Raw genomic sequence first — 24934 nt, forward strand, 5'->3', positions numbered from 1 at the left:
ATTGTCATGTTGGAAGACGCATCCACAACCCATCAATACTTTTACTGAGGGAAGGAGGTTGTTGGCCATAATCTCACTATGCAAGATCCCATCCATCCTCTCTTATAGTGCAGTTGTCCTGTCCCCTTTGCAGAAAAGCAGGCCCAAAGTATGATGCTTCCACAAACAATCTTCACGGTTGGGATGGTTTTCTTGGGGTTGTACTTATCCTTTTATTTCCTCCAAACACGGCGACTGTCGTTGATACCAAAATGTTCTATTTTGGTCTCATCTGACCACATGAACTTCTCCCATACCTCCTCTGGATCATTCGTATGGTCATTGGGAAACTTTAAATGGGTCTGGACATGTGCTGGCTGAGCAAAGGGACCTTGCATGCCCTGCAGGATTTTATTCCATGATGGCGTCGTGTCCTACTAACAGTAATATTTAAGACTATGATCCCAGCTCTCTTTAGTGCATTGACCAAGTCCTCCCATGTAGTTCTAGGCTGATTCCAGACCTTTCTCAGAAATATCCTTACCTCACGAGGGGAGATCTTGCACGGAAGCCCAGACCGAGTACGATTGACAGTCATCTTGTGTGTCTTCCATCTTCTTAAAATTACACCAATAGTTGTTGCCCTCTCACCAAGGTGCTTGCCTGCTTGCTTATTGTCCTGTTGGCCATACCAGCCCTGTGCAGGTCTACAATTTTGTCCCTGATGTCCTTAGACAACTCCTCGGTCTTGGCCATAGTAGAGAAGGGAGTACGTCCTTTGTAGGTGGGAAAGTGGGAAAATTATTATAAATATATGTGTGTGTGTGTATATATATATATATATACTGTATATATATATATATATATATATATATATATATATATATATATATATATATATATATATATATTAGGGTGATAGTAGATTACATATTTTTGCAGTCAGAGCAATTGCACTTGTACTAATGACCTATTGCATATGTAGTGATACTTTTTTAATAATCATATCCATGGGGACTTAAATAGTAGCCATTATTTAATTTTCATTTCATAAATCAATAGCACACATGGAAATAAGCAACTTTGTAATATATCTTATCAGACAAATTTGCTTCTTCCCCCCCCTGGACTGATCAATCATTCTCAAAATTCTCAATTTCCATGTAAAGTCAGTCTGCAGCAAATACAGATTTTAATATTACTAAGATAGGAGATGGCAGTTGTTTTTTCTAAGATTCTATGCAGAAAGGAGAGGGGGAGAGGGGCTCTGCCTCAAGCTTCTCCCTGCTCCCTGTCAAGGTAATTGGGAATTTTGAGAACAAAAGATCAGTCCAGGAGGACAAAGAAGCAAATTTGTCTGATAAGATAAGTAACTTTCTAATATATCTTCATCTGTCCTATTGATTTATGAAATGAAAACGATGGTTATGATTTAAAGATCACCTGTCACTAGGTGAAACGTGAGCAGCATTTGCTTTTATACAAGTATTATTCTTGCTGCTCTCATGAATATTTTGCTTACTGCATTTTTGTTGTTGTTTTTTCTGCATTTCAACCAATAGTCAGAATAAGTACTCATATAATGTATAGTTTGTATGTAGATGCATGAATATGTAGCATGAAGCCCATCAGCTAAGTAACCGGTGAAAATACTGTATGTTCTCTACTGCAATGCAAAACATTGTATACTTTGATTTCAATATTATATACTGTAAGATTGGATTCAGCATTTTAATACATTTTTCATCTGTTTTTCACAGTATCTTTTTCCTTCAAAGAATGGTGCAGAAAGATTAGTAGGCAAAAAATGGCTATACTACCAAGTACCGTAGTTGGGTGCTCACGTAGGTTTTAACTCCATTCAGTATGCCGAAAAGAAGAAAGTAGCACTCTATTAGGCCTCCTTCACACGTCCGTGTCTACGGTACGTGTTTGGTCCGTTTCCTCACGTGCCAGAGACACGGGAACACATAGACCCATTAAAATCAATGGGTCTGTGCAGGGCCGGCTCCAGGTTTTTGTGGGCCCTTGATGAAAGAGTCTCAGTGGGCCCCATCCACACATAGACATGCACAGATACATTCACATACAGGCATACGTACACATACATATTTAAAGAGGAATTCACAAAAACACATATAAATAGACATAAATCTAGACACAGTCATATACACTGACATACATAGATGCTTATCTCCATCCAGCTCTTAAATTGGTGGCAGTCACTAACAGACATGGCCGCACATAGAACACACTAACACTGCTGTATATACATCACAAGAGAGGCTGGGAACATACACATTACTGGAGGCATACATATTACTGAGGCAAGGGATATACAGCAATGGGGGACATACAGCTCTAGAGGATGGCAGTGGCTCTGAGGTGGGGTGACAAACAGCTTTGAGGTGGGGGGTGACATGCAGCTCTGGGGGTATACAGCTCTGAGGTGGGGGGGGGACATACAGCTCTAGGGGGTATACAGCACCAAGGTGTAGGGGACATACAAATCTGGGGGTATAGTAGTATGCAGCCTCCATATAGTGGTATGAAGTCCCCATAGTCCTCCATATAGTATTATGTAGCCCCCATATGGCACTATGCAGCCTCCATATGGCACTTGCAGCCACCATATGGCACTATGCAGCCCCCATATGGCACTATGCAGCCCCCATATGGCACTATGCAGCCCCCATATGGCACTATGCAGTCCCCATTTGGCACTATGCAACCCCCATATAGCACAATGCAGACCCATATAGCATTAGGAACCTTCATGTAGTATACAGCCTGTATATAGCACAGTGCAGAACCAGATAGCATTAGGCACCCTCATGTAGTACATAGCCCCTATATAGCACAGTGCAGAGCCAGATAGCATTAGGCACCTTCATGTTGTATATAGCCTGTATATAGCACAGTGCAGAGCCAGATAGCATTAGGCACCCTCATGTAGTATACAGCTCCTATATAGCACAGTGCAGAACCAGATAGCATTAGGCACCCTCATGTAGTACACAGCCCCTATATAGCACAGTGCAGAGCCAGATAGCATTAGGCACCCTCATGTAGTATACAGCCTGCATATAGCACAGTGCAGAGCCAGATAGCATTAGGCAACCTCATGTAGTATACAGCCTGCATATAGCACAGTGCACAGCCAGATAGCATTAGGCACCCTCATGTAGTATACAGCCTGTATATAGCACAGTTCAGAGCCAGATAGCATTAGGCACCCTCATGTAGTATACAGCCTGCATATAGCACAGTGTAGAGCCAGATAGCATTAGGCAACCTCATGTAGTATACAGCCTGCATATAGCACAGTGCACAGCCAGATAGCATTAGGCACCCTCATGTAGTATACAGCCTGTATATAGCACAGTGCAGTGCCAGATAGCAGTTAGCACCCTCATGTAGTATACAGTAATTAATGCATACTTAGTTTTCCTCGTTCCCCCGCTGCTCCGGTCTCCTCGGCACGTCCACTGCTGTCACTCTGACCTCACTGCAGGCGCACAGTGATGACGTCACCGCGCTCCGTTGCTGAGCTGTCAGAGCGCCAACAGACTGTGACACAGAGGGAGACTGGTGAGAGAGGGAGCATGCCGCGGTGACAGCGCGGGCACTGGGCCTCCCTGAGTAGCGGTGCGCCACTCCTGCCACCGTGAGTGGGCCCCCCATCAGCTCAGGGCCCTAGGTTTGAGCTCACGTGCGTGTTTTGCCATGGACCATGTGTCCATGTGGAGCATACATGTGCCCATGTGCTCCACACGTAGACATGTCTGTTTTTCTCCGACATCACGTGATCTGTGTGACACGAACCAGAGAAAATAAACGTGTCTGTGAAATAAAAAGAATTTCTATATTCACCTACTCCTGCGCTGCTGTCTCTGCCGCTGCTGTCACTTGCTTCCAACCCCCGCTCATTATTATGCTCATTGCATATTCACTCCATTGCGGCCCGGAAGCAGCAGCAGCGGGGAGTTGGCAAGGCCGGAGACTGTAGATCAGCACCACGGAGAGCAGCGCCAGGGACAGGTGAGCAGAAAGTTCCTGTTCTCCATGTGTTATCACGGATAGCACACGGAGAACACACGTGTGCCATAAACAAGGCTCATGGAGGGCAATATGCACCTTTGACACGTCCGTGAAAAACGTGCGTGATTTTCACAGACGTGTGAAAGAGGCCTGAGAGTGCGTAATTCTTTACTCATTCAGAAAGATGCTACTTTTATTATAGTGCTATTTTTGTTGCATCTTTAGGTCAACAGTTTTTGTTTTTTCTTCATTAAATACAGCATGTTTTTGCCAGTGTTTCTCTTCTAATAGAATTCTCCATAGACCTTTAAAGGGAACCTGTCATCAGAAATATAACTTGAAACCTAAAAGTTTCCCTCTCTGCAGCTCCTGGGCTGCATTCTAGCAAGGTTCCTGTACTTTTTGTGGCCCCTTTTAAACCAAATTAAATACTTTATAAACTTGTACCTTTTGCTATGTAAATTTTGTAAATCGTCAATGGGGGCGGGCTCTCTGCTAAACTTTTAGGTTTAAAGCAAAATTTCTGATGACAGGTTCCCTTTAAAACACCAGAAAAAAATATGTTTCAAAATAGAAAAACACCATTAGGCTATGTCCCCACGTTGCGTTCTGTCCCTGCAGAACTTTCTGCAGCGATTTGAACAGCACACGTGCGCTGCAAATCGCTGCAGAAACAGTCCGTAATGAAAAGCCGATTTCATGCGCTCTGGATGCAGCCTCTCCCATAGACAGAGCGGGACCTGCATCCAAAGCGCATGAAAGAAGTGACATGTTGCTTTTTAGAACGCAGCGCTTCGGCAGCAGCCAAAGCGCTGCGTTCTAATACGCAACGTGGGTATGGATTAGGCACAATCTTCATAGATTGTGCTGGGGACGCAGGACGCATGCAGTTACGCTGCGGTGCAGAACGCAGCGTAACTGCATGAAAATACGCTACGTGGGCACATAACCTTAAAAACACAGGATGCAGCGTTTTTTCGTACAAGCATTTCAAAAAGCTAAAAAAAAGAGAGTGTGAAGAAGGACAAAGAATAGTTAGAGATATATATATATAAAAAAAAAATGAGAGCAGGCTTTGTACTTGTCTTCCAGGAATCCAGTCACTCTGGTCTCTTACCTCATGGGGAGGAGAAGTCTTACATTTACATAAACTAGTTCCTCTTCCTGGTTGTTAGCTATCGGAGTCCTGATATACGCAGCCCCTACAGATTGGAAGGATTTACAGGTAAGAGATCAGGAGATTCTTTACCCAAAGGTAAGGACATGGGTTATGTGGATCAATGCTGTCTCATGTATTACTATAATATATTTATACAATATCTAATAGGTAGAGCCTGTTTACTGGAGGGAGCAAAGTGAAAGCAGCATAACCCTATTGTATTTACAGTCTAACTAGCAGGGGATACCCAGCAACAGCAAGGGCCTGACTGTATGGAAACATTACATTTGCTACATGAGGTGTTAAACCCACCAAAAAAAACTATGATAAAAAAATAAAATCCAATCCTTAGAGCTAAAAGATCATAGCAATAATAATGACAATCATACAGAATAAACAAGTCTATATAGCAATACTATGGAAAATGTGCTGCGTAAATATATATGTAATACTGTAAAGCAAAAGTCAAAAATACAAATAAAATGCAAGTACTGGAACTAGATCCTTAAGTACAGGTGTCATGTTTAGGTAGGGTATGAGCTGGCATACAGGACAATCGGTGAACAGGCCTCATGCCAGTGGCAAATGACACTGCTAATGTGACCTATTATTATTATTATTATTATTTATTTATAGAGCACCATTGATTCCATGGTGCTGTACATGAGAAGGGGGTTACATACAGAACACATATACAGGTTACAGTAGACAGACTAGTACAGAGGGAAGAGGGCCCTGCCCTTGCAGGCTTACATTCTAAAGGATTTTGGGGAGGAGACAGTAGGTGGGGTTTAGGTCGGGCGGCAGCTCCAAACGGTGGTGAGGCGGCAGCTCCGCACGGTGGTCGGGCGGCAGCTCCGCACGGTGGTCGGGCGGCAGCTCCGCACGGTGGTCGGGCGGCAGCTCCGCACGGTGGTGAAGCAGTGAGGTCATTCAAGGTTATAGGCATTTCTGAACAGATGAGTCTTTAGGTTCCGTTTGAAGTTTGCAAGTGTAGTAGATAGCCTGACGTGTTGAGGCAGCGAGTTCCAGAAGACTGGGGATGTTCGGGAGAAGTCTTGGAGGCGGTTGCATGAGGAGCGAATGAGAGAGGAGGAGAGAAGGAGATCTTGGGAGAACCGGAGGTGACGTGTTGGAGTGTAGCGAGAGATTAGTTCAGAGATATATGGAGGAGACAATTTGTGGATGGCTTTGTAAGTCAGTATTAGTAGTTTGAATTGGATACGATGGAAGACTGGGAGCCAGTGAAGGGACATGCAGAGAGGAGAAGCACCGTGGTAGTGAGGCGAGACGTGGATCAGTCGGGCAACAGAATTAAGGATGGACTGAAGAGGGGCGAGCGTGTTAGCAGGGAGACCACATAGGAGGATGTTGCAGTAGTCGAGGCGGGAGATTATGAGAGCGTGCACTAGCATTTTTGTAGATTGAGAATTGAGGAAGGGACGGATTCTGGAAATATTTTTGAGTTGAAGACGACAGGAGGTGGTGAGGGATTAAATGTTTGGTATGAAGGACAAGGCAGAGTCAAAGGTCACTCCGAGGTACCGAACTTTGGGTGCTGGGGAGAGCGTGATGTTATTTATTGTAATAGATAGATCAGGTAGAGAGTGTAGGTGAGATGGAGGAAAAATGATCAGTTCAGTTTTGGCCACATTGAGCTTTAGGAAGCGAGAGGAGAAGAAGGAAGATATAGCAGATAGGCACTCTGGGATTCTGGACAGCAGAGATGTGACATCTGGGCCAGAGAGGTAGGTCTGAGTGTCATCGGCATATAGGTGGTACTGGAAGCCGTGGGACTTTATGAGTTGTCCCAGGCCAAATGTGTAGATAGAAAAAAGTAATGGTCCCAGGACAGAGCCTTGAGGGACACCAATAGAAAGAGGACGGGATGAAGAGGTTGTGTGGGAGTGGGAGACACTAAAAGTGTGGTTGAAAAGGTATGAAGAGATCCAAGAGAGGGCGAGGTCTCTGACACCAAGGGAAGAGAGGATCTGTAGTAGGAGGGAGTGGTCGACAGTGTCAAAGGCTGAGGATAGGTCTAGAAGTAGGAGTATAGAGAAGTGGTTGTTAGCTTTGGCAGTAAGTAAGTCATTTGTGATTTTAGTCAGGGCAGTTTCAGTGGAATGATGTGGACGGAAGCCGGACTGTAGGTTGTCAAAGTGAGAGTTAGAGGAGAGGTTGGAGGAAATTTCAGCATGGACGTGCTGTTCCAGGAGTTTTGAGGCGAATGGGAGTAGCGATATGGGGCGATAGCTGGCAGCAGAGGTTGGGTCGAGGGAAGGTTTCTTTAGGATGGGTGTGACTGTTGCAAATTTAAAGGCAGAAGGGAAGGTACCAGAGGTTAAAGATAGGTTGAAGAGATGGGTTAAGGCTGGAATTAGGATAGTGGTGAGGTTTGGGAGGAGGTGGGTTGGGATGGGATCAAGTGCGCAGGTGGTGAGGTGCGCTTTTGAGAGAAGATGTGCAAGCTCTTCTTCGGTGATAGTGGAGAGGAAGTTTATGGGGGAGGAGCAGTGGTCTGTTATATGAAGGGGTTGTGGTGGTTGAGCAGAAAAGACTTGTCTGGTTTGGTCGATCTTTTCTTTGAAATATGTGGCAAATTCTTCTGCGGAAATGAGGGAGGTTGGAGGGGGCAGTGGTGGGCGAAGGAGGGAGTTGAAAGTATTGAATAACTGTTTGGGGTTGTGTGTTAAAGAGGATATGAGGTTTCTGAAGTATTCCTGTTTAGCCGAGGTAAGGGCCAAGCGAAATGTGTGAATTGCATTTTTGAATGTGGTAAAGTCTTCCGGGGAGTGCGTTTTCTTCCAGCGCCGCTCTGCAGCCCTAGACACTTGCCGCAGTTTTTTAGTGAGGCTGTTGTGCCAGGGTTGTCTATTGATTTGTCTCACTCTGCCATGCACAAGAGGAGCAACTGAATCAATAGCTGATGTGAGAGTGGCGTTGTAGAAAGTGGTGGCATTGTTTGTGTCGTGGACTGAAGATATGAAGGACAGTGGTAGGATAGAATCAGAAAGGGTGTGTATGTTGACGTGTGCGAGGTTTCGGCGAGGGTGTGATACGTGCTGGACAGGGGGGGCAGGTGAGGAGGACAGGGCAGAGAAGGTCAATAGATGGTGGTCAGATAAGGGGAGAGGGGAGGTAGTGAGGTTAGATAGAGAGCAGAGACGGGTGAAGATAAGGTCTAATGTGTGTCCATCTTTGTGGGTGGCACAGGTGGACCACTGAGATAGACCAAAAGATGAAGCAAGGGAGAGTAGTTTGGAGGCTGCTGACTGGCGGGTGTCAGTGGGGATGTTGAAGTCACCCATGATGATAGTGGGAATGTCAGCAGAGAGAAAGTGTAGAAGCCAGGAAGAGAACTGGTCGATAAAGGAAGTAGTAGGGCCTGGGGGCCTGTATATGATGGCCACTTGGAGGTTGGAAGGAGAATAGATGTGGACAGAGTGCACTTCAAAGGAAGGCAGGACAAGGGAGGGTAGAGGTGGGATTGGATTAAAGCTGCAGTTGTTAGAAAGAAGGAGGCCCACTACTCCACCTTGTCTATTGCCAGGGTGAGGAGTGTGGGTGAAGTGAAGGCCACCGTAGCATAGTGCAGCAGGGGAGGCAGTGTTGGATGTTGTCAGCCATGTTTCAGTGATGCCCAGAAAGGATAGGTTGCTAGAGGTAAAGAGATTGTGTGTGATGTGCAGTTTGTTACAGACCAAACGGGCATTCCACAGCGCGCAAGAGAGAGTGGGCGGCGGAGTGGGTGAGAGGGGAATGGGTTTTATATTAGAGAGGTTGCGGTAGTTACTAGTAAGTGTTGAGCGATAGGGGGGTCGTAGAGAGGAGTGTCCCATCTGGAGAGGTCCAGGATTGGGAGATATGTCACCGGCAGTGAGGAGAAGTAGAGAAAGGGAGAGCAGGTGGGAGAAGGAGAGTGGACGGCATGGTCTGCGTGTTATTAAGAGAGACTGAGATTTAGGAGCAGATCAGCAGATGAGGACAGGTGGGGAGGTAAAAGGGAAGGGGAGATGAATATTTGTTTGGAGAGTGCAGGGGTTTGGGGATAGCGAAGGAGAGTGAGGAGGAGTGGAGCAAAGACTGTGAGGGCATAGGTGAACATGGTGAGTTTAAGGTTTACATGTGGGAATGTGAAAAAGTGTAGAGGAAAATATTCAAGCGACAGACACACAGTTATAGAGGTAACGTTCACCTTCTGGTCACTTCTGGAATATTTCTGATTGCCCACTTAGAAAATCCCACTTATGAAATCACACAGACCTTGGTCATAACAGACCTGTGCCAACAAATTTATACAACTCTAGAGGCCTAGAAAATGACTCAGGTGTGAGCAGAAGGGAGGGGGATAGAGGAAGAGAGCTCTGAGAAACACACCAGGGGTGAATTAGTAAGTACAAACTAAGAGAAACATTTGGACTACTTCACAGCTAGAAAACGAACTACTTAAGATGCAGAAGAAATAGGCAGGTGTGAACAAAGAACAAAGAGTTAGAAGAATATGAAATTCAGATGGGGATGGCAGTGGTTGGAGCAGTATCACATACCAGAAGAAATAACATACAGGAAAGGATAGACTTCAATTGGGGATGGCAGTGGTTGGAGCAGTATCACATACCAGAAGAAATAACATACAGGAAAGGATAGACTTCAATTGGGGATGGGATGGGGATAACCTATGACATTACCAAATGGTGGTTTAGGCTGCTTTCACACTTACGCTGTTTTGCATCAGTCAAAATCCGTTGCCTTGAGGAATTATGGTATCTTGCAAAATATTTTGCAGGAATCCGTTTTTTCCCCATAGACTTCTATTAGTGACGGATTGTGACTGATGGCCCTGCGTTGCATCCGCCGTGTGACGGATCAGTCGTTTACTGATTGACCGTCAGGCGGTAGGAATGCACACTGTAACTTTTTTGTGTGCGGCAGATCGTTTTTTTTACTGTGAGCATGCGCACAGTAACAAAACATGATAGACTGTAAATTCAGTTCCAGCAGCAGGAACGATCAGCTGATCGGCCGGCGGCCGACTTTTGTGAGCAATCAGCTGATCGCCCGGCGGACGGCTTTTGTGAGCAATCAGCTGATCGCCCGGTGAGCGGCTTTTGTGAGCGATCAGCTGATCGGCCGGCGGCCACCTTTTCTGAATGATCAGCTGATCGCCCGGCAGCCGATCGTTCACAAAAAGCGACCACCGGCAATCAGCTGATCGTTCAGAAAAGGCGGCCGCCGGCCGATCAGCTGCCAGTAAAACAGTAAAAAAAAAAAAAAATAACAACGGACCGTTTTTTTGCAGCATTAGTCACATCAGTTGTGCCACTATCTGCAACGCATCCGTTGCATCAGTCACACAACTGATTGTGACAGTTGTAAAACAATGCAAGTGTGAAAGCAGCCTTAGGCTATGTGCGCACTTACCGGATTTTGCCGCGGATTTTCCGCGGATTTGCTGCATGTTTCGCTGCAGAAAATGTTCATAACATCTCTGCAGTGAATCACCAGCAAATCCTATGGAGAAAAAAAATCCTGTGCGCACTGGGCGGAATTTGACAGCTGCATGTTTTGCTGCGGGAATCCCGCAGCAAAAACAAGTGCATGTCACTTCTTTTCCGCACATCGCTGCGGGATTTCACTCCATTGACTCAATGTTAATCATGAAATCCCGCAGGGAATAACGCAGGCAGCAAATTCTGTGCGGTTCACTGCGTTTTCCTGCGTTATTCCCTGCGGTATTTCGCGGTTTACCTCCGGTAATGTGCATCGCTTGTCTGCGGTTTTGCAGGGAAGTGATGTCATTACAGGAAGAGGAAGCCGTGCAGAGTAAACACAAACACATCACAGACATAGAACACATCACAGACACAGAACACATAGACACAGACACATAGAACACACATAGAAAGAAAACGGAAATATAGAAAAAAAAGAACGTGGGCTCCGCTGCATATTTACCTTCCAGCCGAGGTAAGCACACAGCGGCGGCCCGGTATTCTCAGGCTGGGGAGGGAGAGGGGCAGGGGTAATGTCCCCCGCCTCACTCCCCCTCCGGCAGCCGAGAATATCAGCCGCAGCTGCCCCGGCACTGTCGCATGCAATATGCGGCACTACCGGCGTGTCCTCGGCTCTTCTTGCCACCGTGTAGCAGTGGTGGCAAGGTAATACAAGGGGTTAATGGTGATGGGGGACCACCGCCATTAACCCCAGGCTTGATCATGGCAGCGTCTATGTGACAGCTGACATGATCAACCCGTAAGTAAAGTGAAAAAAACACAGACACCGAAAAATCCTTTATTTTAAATAAAACCAACAAGCCTCGTTCACCATTTTATTAACCCCCCCCAAACAAAGCTCCGGCGTAATCCACCGCTCCGACGTTCTGCGCTGCTTCCATCCAGCCGCGACTGTCACAGACACAGCGCTGAATGAAAGCAGCAGACAGCAGAGGTAATTACCGGTCATTTCCCACGGCCGGTAATGTGAACTCACTGCCGACCGTGGGAAATGCAGCGATCTGTCCTCTATCTATCCCTCTGTCTGTCTATCTATCTATCCCTCTATCTATTCTTCTGTCTATCTACTATCAGAATTAAATGTATTTTTTTTTTTTTTCTTTCTTCAATGTGCTTTATTGCATTGAATGCAATAAAGCACATCCCAACCCGCACGCGGCAAAACCGCGGCAATACCGCGAACAATACCGCGGTAAAACCGCAGCAAACCGCGGCAAACCGCATGCGGTTTTCGGGTGCGGTTTCCCGCGGTTTTTTACCGCGGGTGCTGTAATCTTTAAGAGCATGCGGAATTTACGCAAGGAAATTTCATTTCCCAGTGCGCACAGAGCCTTAGCTAGACACAAAGCAGAGACCAGTATATGCCCAGGCTGCTCCATAGTCACACAGTTGTCCACTTGAGTTGATAAAACATTTGTAATTGTTTATATTCACTTCAGGCCTGACAATAACAGCAAAGGGCCCATGTGCAGGATAGTATCTCCAGAATATAAACATGTATATACAAATCCAAATGATATCTTAATGTAAAATTTGCGTACACATTTCCGTATGGAAATATAAAATACTCATGTGTGTGTATGTGTATATATATATATATATATATATATATATATATATATATACACACACAAATACTGCATATATACACACACACAAATTCTGCACACAAACATATGTACAAATGTGCATACATATTTGGCACACAATGTTACATATTTAGGACACGCATATGAAATACGCAGAAACACGTGTTTACACATTATATTCAAATTTACACAAACTGAGTCACTTTATGCTCTGTCTGACCATTTTTTAGGCAGTGTCTCTCTTTTTGAGGGGGGCACAAAAGTGTGCACTTTAAAGTCAATGGCCTCATCAGCGGATCCGTTAAGACAGTAGCCCTGATGGGATCACTGATGTGTGTGGCAAACACGTGATGTAAACCCATTCTTAGGCCTCCTTCACATGTTCGTGTATCAGGTATGTGTAGCACCTGTTTTCTTCACGAATACCACATGTACCTAGTATCTATGGGGCTGCTAACATATCCATGCTTTCACACAGGCTGTGAGTTCATGTGAACCACAAGGAGACATGTCCATTTTTATTCCAGCAGCACGGACGACAAAGAAAAATACAAGTCTTTGGGCCCATGAAAAACACATACTGGACTTGGATGGCATTTGTGTGCTGTTCTTGTTTAATACTGAAAGTATAGGAGAAGCTTTGTAATATCTTTTTCTTTAGCCATACCAGAAAAACAAGGATGGCACATGAATGACACAGGGATGACACAAACGCACCGGTCCTGGTTTCAACTGAATGTGTAAAACCAGGAGCGGTGTCATCAGTGTGCCATTGTGTTATTCGTATGTATGCTTTACATACACTAGCTAAAGAGACACATGCAGGTTTTTCTCACTATCTGACATGAAATCAGAATAAACCTTTCCTCTTTTAGGTAAATTAGGAACCAAAATTATTTATATTTGCCAAATGCCAGAATAATAAGAGAGAGAGAGAAAGAGAGCGAGAGAGAGAGCGAGAGAGAATGTTTTAAGGCATTTTTATTACTTTCTGAAAAGTCAAAAGTTTACATACACAATGCCTTTAAACAATATGGGACAGCCCATATGATGATGTCATGTCTTTGGAAGCTTCTGAGTTAATTAGAGACACACCTGTGGATGTATTTTACTGCACACCTGAAACACACTGCTTCTTTGTGTGGCATTATGGGAAAGTCTAAAGAAATCAGCCAAGATCTCAGGAAGAGAATTATGGACTTGCACAAGTCTGGTTCATTCTTGGGTGCAATTTCCAGATACCTGAAGGTGCCTCATTCATCTGTACAAACAATTAGAGACAAGTACAAACAAGATGGGAATGTCCAGCCATCATACCGCTCAGGAAGGAGAGGGGTTAGGTGTACCAGAGATGAACGTGCTTTGGTCAGACATGTGCATATCAACCCAAGAAAAAAAGCAAAAGGCCTTGTAACGATGCTGGTGGAAGCTGGTAAGATTGTGTCACTATCCACAGTGAAATGACTACTGTGTCAACATGGGCTGAAAAGCCACAAGGCCAAAAAGAAGCCATTTCTCCAAAAGAAGCAGAAAAAAGCCAGATTAATGTTTGCAAATCTACACAGGAACAAAGACCTTAATTTTTGAAGACGTCCTGTGGTCTAACAAAACTAAAATTGAAGTGTTTGGTCATAATGACCATCGTTACGTTTGGTGAAAAAAGGGAGAAGCTTTGAAGCCTAAGAACACCATCCTAATTGTGAAACATGAGGGGTGGCATCATCATGTTGTGACGTTGTTTTGCTGCAGGAGGGACTGGTGCTCTTCACAAAATAGATGGCATCATGAGGAGAGAAGATTATGTGGCATTACTGAAGCAATATCTCAAGACATCAGCCAGGAACTTAACCCCTTCACGACCGGCTGATTTTTCGCTTTCCGTTTTTTTTTTCCCCCATTCTTTTTCTGAGAGACGTAACTTTTTTTATTTTTCAGTCAATATGGTCATGTGAGGGCTCATTTTTTGCGGAACGAGCTGTACTTTTAAATGAAATCATCAGTTTTACCATATAGTGTACTGGAAAACGGCAAAAAAATTCCAAATGCAGAAAAATTGCAAAAAAAGTGCGATAGCACTATTGTTTTTGAGATATTTTATTCACTGTGTTCACTATATGGTAAAACTGATGTGTGGGTGTGATGCCTCAGGTCAGTGCGAGGTTTACTTTTATATAAGGGGTTAAAAAAAAATCGGAAGTTTGTCCGAAAAAAGTGGCACACGTTTTACGCCATATTCCGTGACCCGTAGCGTTCTCATTTTTCGGGATCTATGGCTCAGTGATGGCTTATTTTTTGCGTCTCGAGCTGACGTTTTGTAACGGTACCATTTTTGCGCAGATGCTACGTTTTGATCGCCTCTTATTGCATTTTGCTCAAAAGTTGTGGCGACAAAAAAACGTCATTTTGGCGTTTGGAATTTTTTTGCCGCTACGCCGTATACTGATCAGATTAATTGATTTTATATTTGATAGATCGGGCGTTTCTGAACACGGCGATACTAAATGTGTGTATATTTTTTATTTTTTTTACCCTTTAATTTTCAATGGGGCGAATGGGGGGTGATTTGAACTTTTAGGTTTTTTTGTTTTTTTTTATTTTTTAAAACTTTTTTTTAACTTTTTTTTTTATTTTACTAGTCCCTCTAGGGGGCTATTGCGATCAGCAGTCCGATCGCTCTGCACTATCTGCTGATCACAGCTACATAGCTGCAAACAACAGATACGCTCACTTTCTTTTTCACTGTGCCGCGGGCACAGCGAAAGTGAAAGCAATTCATGTGTAGTACAGGAGTCATCACATGACCCTCTGCTACCATGAGAACTACCGGAAGTCACATGATCGCGTCACGTGACTTCCGGTATCGGGCGGTAAGTAAAGGTTTACCGCAATCGCGCTTATAATGGCGCTGTCACATATTGACAGCGCCATTTAAGGGGTTAAACGGCACGAGCAGATAACGATTCTGCTCGTGCCTAGCAGGCACACATCTCAGCTGTGAAAATCAGCTGAGATGTGCGCCGATCGTAGCATGCTGCCGCCGGCAGACCGCGGGCATTAACGTTATGACCGCTAGGACGTAATTTTACTGCCCGCGGTCGTTAAGGGGTTAAAGCTTGAACAGAAATGGGTCTTCCAAATGGAAAATGACCCGAAGCATACTGCCAAACTGGTTACAAAGTGGCTTAAGGATAACAAAGTAAATGTTTTGGAATGGCCATTACAAAGCCCTGTTCTTAATACTATTGAAAATGTATGGGCAAAGCTGAAAAGGCAGGTGTGAGCAAGGTGACCTACATATGGCTCAGTTACACCAGTTCCGTCAAGAGGAATGGACCCAAATTCCTACCAATTATTGTGAGAAGCTTGTGGAAGGATATTTAAAACATATTACCCAAGTCATACAGTTTAAGGGCAATGGTACCAAATACTAATGAAATGTATGGAAAATTTTCACTTTGTAGAAAGTAATAAAAATGCCTTAAAACATTCTCCTGTCTCATTATTCTGGCATTTGACAAATATAAGTAATTTTGGTTCCTAATTGACCTAACATGGGAAAGCTTTATTCTGATTTCATGTCAGATAGTGAGAAAAAAAGCATATGTGTCTTTTAAGATAATGCATGTAAACCTCTGGTTTCAACTGGACGTGCACATATTATTAGTAATCAATGCATACAGTCATGGCTGAAAGTGTTGGCACTGTAGAAATTGTTCTAGAAAATGAAGTATTTCCCCCAGAAGATTATTGCAGTTACACTGTTATACACATGTTTATTTCCTTTGTGTGTATTGGAACAACAGAAAAACAGAAAAATTTAACAGAATTTCACACAAAGCCCCCAAAATGGGCTGGACAAAATTGTTGTCACTGTCAGCTTAATATTTGGTTGCACACCCTTTGGAATAAATTAATGCAATTAATCACTTCCTATAACCATCAACAAGCTTCTTACACCTCTCACCTGGAATTTTGGACCACTCTTCTGTTGCAAAGTGCTCCTGGTCTCTCATATTTGAAGGGTGCCTTCTCCCAACAGCAATTTTAAGATCTCTCCACAAGTGTTCATTGAAATTTAGATCCGGACTCATTCCTGACCACTTCAGAACTCTCCAGCGCTTTGTTTCCATCCATTTCTGGATGCTTCTTAAAGTATGTTTGGGCTCATTGTCCTGCTGGAAGACCTATAACCTAGGACATAGACCTAGCTTTCTGATACAGGGCAGTATATTGCGACCCCCAAATTCTTTTGTAATCTTCAGATTTCATGATACCTTGCACACAGTCAAGGCACCCAGTGCTAGACAACCCCAAAACATCTTTGAACCGTCACCATATTTGATTGTAGGTACTGTGTTCTTTTTTTTTGTAGGCCTCATTCTGTTTTTTGTAAACAGTAGTGTGATGTGCTTTACCAAAAAGCTCTATCTCGGTCTCATCTGTTCATAAGACTCTTTCCATACATACATTTTGGCAACCTGCAGTCTAGCTTTTTTATTTCTCTATTTCAGCATTGGGTTCCTCTTGGGTCTCCTACCATAGCGTTTAATTTCATTCACATGTCGACAGATAGTTTGCGCTGACACTGATGCAGACACCAATGTACCCTGAGCCTGCAGGACAGCTTGAATTTCTTTTGGAATTTGATTAGGGCTGCTTATCCACCATTTGGACTATCCTGCGTTGCAACGTTGTGTCAATTTTTCTTTGCCGTCCATGTCTAGTGAGATTAGCTACATTGCCATGGGTTGTAAACTTCTTGATTATATTGCTCACCATGGACAAAGGAACATCAAGATCTCTTGAGTTGGACTTTAACCTTGAGATTGTTGATATTTTCAACAATTTTGGTTCTCAAGTCCTCAGACAGTTCTCTTCTCCTCTTTCTATTCTCCATGCTCAGTGTGGCTCACACAGACACACAAAAGGCAAAGATTGAGTCAACTTGCCCCCTTTTTATTTGGGTTCAGGTGTAATTCTCATATTACTCACACCTGTTGTTTGCCACAGGTGCATTTCAACAAGCATCACATGCTTGAAACAAAGTTGTTTACCCACAATTTTGAAAAAGTGCCGACAATTTCCTCCAGACCATTTTTGGGGTTGTGTGTGAAATTATGTCCAATTTGCATTTTTTTCTCATGTTAATCCAATACACATAAATGAAATAAACATAGGTATGACAAAAAAATTGTAATTGCAATGATTTTCTAGGAGAAATACTTCATTTTCTGGAACAATATCAAGGGTGTCAACATTTTTGACCATGACTGTATATTCCCATAGGTTCACTTACTTTTCCTTGCAACTCTATGGCATATAGCAACCACAAAATATTGTAAACATTGTGCTTAATGCCATAGCCAACACTTAAATGGTTAAATCCACTCCAATAGCTTGTGAAAAATAAAGTAGATGTTTCAGCCAGATCCCCAGACAGGACACATCCTGCAAACTGATAGATAAAAAGAGTATGGTTTTATAGCTGTAAGGTACCAGGTGTGACGTGGGGTAGGAAAATGTCAGTCATAAAAATATTGTGGTGATACTTTGAAACTGTTCTGTTTGAAAAATAATTGCTTTCAAAGAAATAGCTAAATGTGTCTTGTTTAATAAAGGATTTTCTTTTATTTGGATTCTAGGGTTAAGATGAACAGAAGTTTACCAGAAGAGGATGATGAATCTCTGTATGCATCAGGGCAGTTTCGTGGAGCAGTTTCAGTGGCCAGCTCAGGATGTACGTCTAATGGACCAAGATCATTTCCTAGTAATTTAACTAATAATAATGACAATGACACCAATATATCAGGATTACTAGGGACAGATTATCTGGAGAGACCTAACACACTGATGCCATCATATAGCAATCCAGGAGATCCCAGGCATCCAATATTCAGAGAAATCAATCAAGGTGGGTACGAGTATCATGTTAAGTAGATCACCAATTTCATGTATGGTCCAATGAGTAATATTGTCATTTTTATGACCACAGAGAGGACTGGCCCGTGTTGTAATATTGTGGATTATGAAAGTAATAAAAAAAATGTTTTACTACTTGCATATTCCCTATGTAAATGAGCAGGGGCTCTAGCCCCATGGGTGTCACATCGCCCTGTGGGCGTTTGCATGTTTTCCGTGGGCGTGATATCATGGATTTACATTTGCGACGTCACCATCAGCGCCTTCAGATCCCGCGCATGCATACTTACCATTCCCGCAGCCGTTATCAGGGTGCTCGCTTCTCTGCATCAGATGATCACTGCCCATGCTCAGAAGACTCCTGCGGTTCCGGTCATGCGCAGTGCGTGTCTGAAGCAGAGAAGCAAGCACCCTGATAACAAGACTGCGGGAATGGTAAGTATGCACGGGCGGGATCTGAAGACGCTGATGGTGTTATCACACATATAAATTCATGGTATCACGCTCACATGGGTATGATACCACGGAAAACATGCAAACGCCCACAGGGCGATGTGACGTCCCTATGCTCATTTACATAGGGAATATGTAAGTAATACAACTTTTTTATTACTTTCATATTCTACAATATTACAACACAAAGATGGGTAGGAAGGGGTTGGCCACAGAACACCCTGCTTATAGCTCAGAATGCATATGGGACCTGACAGGTTCCCTTTAAACTAAATGTAACTTTTCATCATAAATTGCCCAAAGGATGTGAACCCCCAAACAAATTAAATTATGGATATCAGGTATTCTATCAATGTATGCACACTTGGATTCTCTCAAACTGTGAAATTAAATTGGAAGGTTGTTTTCAAGAAGTCCTGTTTCTTGTTATCAAAGTAAATTGTTTTCAAAGAAATAGTTTTCAGTTGCAATGAGGGGATCGATTAGCGGAGAATCAACGTTAAGTCAAATTCCCTCAAAATATCAGGTTTCTGTGAATTTGAACACTTTGCGGGAATCACAAAAAAAGAGACCAGCGCCAAATAATACACCAATGAAGACCCAGAGTGCGGGCTAAGAACGTCAGAAGCATCTGCGTGGGAATCCTCATAATGCCTTGCAGTTATCACATTACATCACATGGTGTAGCATAGTCAATCTAGGCAAAGTATTACAGGGACTATAAACAATGACGGCTAACCAAGCAGCAATATTTTTTAGGATTTTACAGTGCAGGTTTACGCAGGGACCCCACTAGCAATTTCAGGGTCCCATACTGGAAACATTTTTGGGCCCCCTTGAGACTCCGCCCAGGCTTCACCCTAACTACACCTCCACCCCGCAAACCTTCCACACTGTCACCACCATTCTTGGAAAAATGTATATATATATATATATATATATATATATATATAGTACACACACAGTCGTAGCCTAAAGTGTTAGGACCCTTGAAGTTGTTCCAGAAAATTGATAATACATACCCTACACCGCCCCCCTCCATAATACACACTCTACATCGACCCTTTACATAATATCTCTCCCACACTGTCCCTATGTATAATATCCCCCCACACACTGCCCCTTAGTATAATATGCCCCCACACAATGCCCCTGTGTATAATATCCCCACACACATTGCCCCTCTGTGTAATATCTCTCCCACACACACTGCTCCTTTGTATAATATCTCTCTCACAAACACACTGCCCCATGTATAATATCCCCCACACACACTGCCCTTCTGTATAATATGACCCCACACAATGCCCCTGTGTATAATATCCACACACACTCACTGCCCCTCTGTATTTCTCCTCTACACACACTGTTCCTCTGTATAATATCCCTCAGACACACACTACTCCTCTGTATAACATCCCCCACACATATTGCCGCTCTGTATCATTTCCCCCCACATACACTGCCATTCTATATATTATTATACTATCCCCCACACAAGCTTCCCCTCTTTTTATTTATTTTATTTCAAAAATCAATGTCAAATTTTGAAATTTTGTTTAAATGCGGATTGCACATTTTCTGTTAGTACAATAAACCACATTTCAATCCAGAAATATTACTCAGTCCATCAGTTATTAGATATATGAAACTCAAATAGCTGTTGCAAAAACCCAAATTGTTATAAAGAAAAAAGGTTAACATTAATAGGGGTGCCCAAACTTTTTCATATGACTGTATGTCCTGTTCCTGAGCCTCTCCTCATATCTTTCTCTACTGCAAAAGAAAAAACAAACATTTTACTCACCCTCTCCGGCTCCCTTACCATGAGGCGTCCTCTCTGAGCCGCGATGCATTTCAGCTGGGTGTGTACCCTTTGACGTGTATTTTTTTTGTTTCTAGCACGATTGCACTTTGTTTTGGGTACTGTACCTATGGTTTGATGCAATACTGCATATTTTGACCAATCTCACAGGTTTACTACCAGCGGGCTTGTGCAATATTGTATTGTGCACAGCTTTGAGGGTACAGTGCTCACTTTGCACCTTGTTGAGTATCAGTGTTTTTATTTTTTACCTATATTTTGATTAATGGTTACATTTTAATTTTATTTTGCCCCTGCTACTAACCTGTATATTGCGATTGCCCACATAACTCAATTATTATAATCCACCAGTAAATATTTAACGTGCCACAATTACAGTAGTTTATTGCTTTAGCCCATACTGCCTATAACAATCCAGTGTCTATAAATACTACGTATGTGCCCTATAAATATCGAGATATATACCTGAGCTCTTAAAAATCTGCTGCGTATAATATCCCTTTAGAGCTGTTCCTATTACATTAATGTCAAGTGACTACTTTTCTATATAGCAGTGAACCCAAAATAAGATAATGTTGAAAATGTTTTCATACCAGTGAGTAAGTGGACTTCCTTCACATCAGCATGCCTTGCGCTCCGACGCGCGTTTTGTACGTCACTTCCCAGGGAGCAGAGGGGAATCAGGCTGGTTTAAATATCGGCGCCAGTGGTTAGCTGTTTACGTGTCACGTGGTGAGGAGGAGGCTCTGAACAAAGGCGCTGCGATCATGTGGTGTATCTTCATGCACGGGATCTTCGGCCCACGGACTGCGACCTGCAAGCAAGCATAGTAACAGAGTCAGTTTGCCGTGAGATCGGAGACCTGGTAAACAGATGTGGCAATATGATTCTCCAAGTCAGTACGAGTATGGAGATACTAAACATGTATACATTTTTTTATTTAAGTGGTGAAAAATTTCGGAGATTTATAAGGGAACAAAATTTGCTTTTGGCACCAATTTCCGAGACCCCTACTATTTTTGTTTTTCAGGATCTGGGGCTGTGCGAAGGATAATTTTTCACACGTTGAGCTTCTGTTTTTACTGATAATATTTTTAGGTAGATACAATATTTTGATGGCCTCTTATTACATTTTATTGCAATATTGCAGTGGCAAAAAATATAATTCTGGAGGGATTTTTTTTACACTGTTTACCTATCGGATTCATTTATTTTATATTTTGCTAGATTGGACATTTCTGAGTACAGCGATAAGATTGCGTCATATGTCATAAAGCGATTAAAGGGGGTGAACAAAAATATTTTGTGAAACATTTAGGAATTGCTGCCATTTTTCTACAAAGCCTCCTCATTTCAGGGGCTCAAAAGTAATTCGACAAATTAACTTAATCATAAATGAAATGTTCATTTTTAATACTTTGTAAAGAATCCTTTGCAGGCAATGACTGCCTGAAGTCTGGAAGCCATGGACATCACCAAATGCTGGGTTTCCTCCTTTGTGATACTTGTCCAGGCCTTTACTGCAGCCAACTTTAGTAGCTGCTTGTTTGTGGGTCTTTCTGCGGGTTTTTGCTACCTCATCTGAGAGCAGCATGTTGTAGGCAAAGAGATCCTGAATCCAAAGATGTATCACTTAGATTACTGGGTGCAGTCGTTCTGACACAATCAGAATGTTTAGAGTTAGCCATGCAGCAGGGCTGAGAATGATAGGTCTGTGTCACTCAAAAGCTTTTCAGGGACTGGGCCCTTGATCACTCAGTGATCAAGGGCCTGGTGCCTGAAACGCGTTTGAGTGACACAGACCTATCATTTTATGTATTTTGCATTTTATGCATTTTATGTATTTTAAAAAATTTTTACAATACATTTGTTTTTATATATTTGGATTTATCCATTTTTCCTTCTTCTGTACTGGACCGACAGCCAGGACCGTGGATTCAACTCCAACCAGTGTATCAAGCGGGTTTTCGAATTTACCTAACACGGTGTGGCATAAACTTATCCTATTTTTCTGAACATGGGTCGTTTGTTAATTGAATGATGATATGCTTTCCATGTCTATACATACTGTATATTAAGTGTATTGTGCTCACTACTGCTCATATAGGGATGTAGGGGACCCACTCCTGCACAGTTGCCCGGTAGGCCAGTACCGAGCCTGCATAAACACATGGATTAACCCAGAGGCGTATCTAGGGGGGGCTGGTGGGGCTTGTGCCCCGGGCGCAGTATCAGGGGGGCACTGTCGGGCTGGGCTGATGCAGCACCGGTCGAGTTTCAGGGCCCACAGTCCTCAAACCAGCAGCCGTACTTTCTTGGCTTCAGGCTCTTAAATCCATACCTGCATGCAGCTGGCACTGCTGCGTGCAGGGTCTAAGTTCGTCTGTGGGCGGAGCTAGCACACACTGTGCACTGTGCTCCCATCCCACAGATGAAGGAAGATTCTAGAATGTACGGGCTCCTTCCAGGTTGTCATGAAGCTGGTCACGCCCATTAATTTGTAAGGAGCCCATACATTCAGGCTCAATCAACAGATGAAGAGAGGAGCCGAAGCATCAACATTCCGATGAGCTGTATGTCGTTCCCCCCCCACCCCAGTGCTGTATACCCCAAGTACTGCCTGTTCCCCCCCACCCCAGTGCTGTATACCCCAAGTACTGTTTACCCCCACACCCCAGTGCTGTATACCCCCAGTACTGTCTGTCCCTTGACCCCAATGCTGTATACCCCCAGAACTGTTTGTCCCTTGACCCCAGTGCTGTATACCCCCAGAACTGTCTGTCCCCTGAGCCCAGTGCTGTATACCACCCTAGAACTGTCTGTCCCCCCCAGCTCAGTGCTGTGTACCCCAGAACTGTCTGTCCCCTGACCCCCGTGCTGTATACCCACCAGAACTGTCTGTCCCCTGACCCCAGTGTTGTATACCCCCAGAACTGTCTGTCGCCTGACCCCAGTGCTGTATACCACCCTAGAACTGTCTGTCCCCCCCAGCTCAGTGCTGTGTACTCCAGAACTGTCTGTCCCCTGACCCCAGTGTTGTATACCCACCAGAACTGTCTGTCCCCTGACCCCAGTGTTGTATACCCCCAGAACTGTCTGTCCCCTGACCCCATTGCCGCATACCCCCCAGAAATGTCTGTCTTCCCAGTCCAGTGCGCTATACCCCACAGAGCTGTATGTCCCCCCCACCCCAGTGCAGTAGACCACCCCAGGGCTGTGTACCCCCAGAGCTGTATCTCCCCCCACCCCAGTGCTGTATACCCTCAGAACTGTCTGTCCCCCCACCCCAGTGCTGTATACCCCCCTCTGGAGCTGTATGTTCCATCATTGCTGTATGTCTCCAGCCTCTCCTGTGATGTGTATATATATATATATATAGCAGTGTCAGTGTGCACTGTGTGTGGCAATGTCTGTTAGCCATGGCCACCAATAAGCGTGGCACAGCCACATGCTCAAGAGGAGCTGGATGAGAGACAAGCGGGGGAGGTTAGTGAGGCTGCTGCCAACCTCTTATTAAAAGTATCTTTAATGTATCTGTGTGTGCAAGTATGATGTGTATCTATGTATGTCAGTGTATATGACTGTGTATAGATTTGTCTATGTAGATGTATTCTTGTGAATTTGTCTTTAAATATTTATATGTGCGTTTCTATGTGTGTATGGGGCCCATTGAAACTTTCGCCCGGGGCCCACAAAAACCTGGAGCCAGCCCTGAATGTACTGGAAGTTGTAGGTTAATGCAATACAAATGTGTATGGGTCTGACCTGACATTACAATTGATGTACCATGTACTGCTTGTGGTTCTGATTATGTAGTTCTGTACCAATGAGGGTTTTGATGCTGTGTTTCATAACTGATGGGGTTATATGGATGTATTTCTGTACTGCTGGTGGTTCTGATGAGGAATTTCTGTACTGCTGGTGGTTGTGATGCTGTGTTTCTGTACTGTTGAGTGTTATAATTATGTATTTCTGTACTTCTGCTAGTTTTGGTGCTGTTATTAGTTCTGATCATGTACACAATTCATCAATTGTAAGATTGGACAACCCTTTTACTTAGAATTGGGATACACTGCTTAATAGCATAAGTAAAGGGCTTGTCCAAGTTTGAGATGAAATTCTGCAGTGACACTAGGTGACACTAGGCTTCTGAATTCTCACAATGCATGCTCTGCACACTTTTATGATTCTCCGATGCCAGTGGCAATAGTGGACGATCATGTGAGCGCAAGTATGAGATTTTTATATTTCTGGCCACATTCTGATTTGACGTGTCCAGCCTCACTCACTTCATTTTGAACGAGGCCACGCATATCTAGTTGACACGTGAACACATATATGTAAATCATATACTTGCAGTTTTGTGACCTCCCACTCGCACTGCCGGCACGAGAGAATCCTGACAGCGGCCAGTGTGCGCACTGTGAGAATTCAGAAGTCTGCAGTCACATAGTGA

At 43.7% G+C, this 24934-nt stretch overlaps 1 protein-coding gene across 1 annotated transcript in view; it reads left to right on the forward strand.

Annotated features, from left to right (window-relative positions):
• Positions 1-5149: 5149 nt before the first annotated feature.
• Positions 5150-24934, forward strand: part of TRAF3IP2 (TRAF3 interacting protein 2) — a 49692-nt gene continuing 29907 nt past the window's right edge. Inside the window, exons 1-2 of the mRNA XM_075338336.1 lie at positions 5150-5245; positions 17924-18192. Of these exons, the coding sequence (XP_075194451.1) occupies positions 17931-18192 (262 nt within the window). The 5' untranslated portion in view covers positions 5150-5245; positions 17924-17930. The remainder of the gene's footprint in view (positions 5246-17923; positions 18193-24934) is intronic.

The sequence above is a fragment of the Anomaloglossus baeobatrachus genome, chromosome 3 (assembly GCF_048569485.1).
Source record: "Anomaloglossus baeobatrachus isolate aAnoBae1 chromosome 3, aAnoBae1.hap1, whole genome shotgun sequence".
In the NCBI taxonomy this organism is placed as follows: Eukaryota; Metazoa; Chordata; class Amphibia; order Anura; family Aromobatidae; genus Anomaloglossus; species Anomaloglossus baeobatrachus.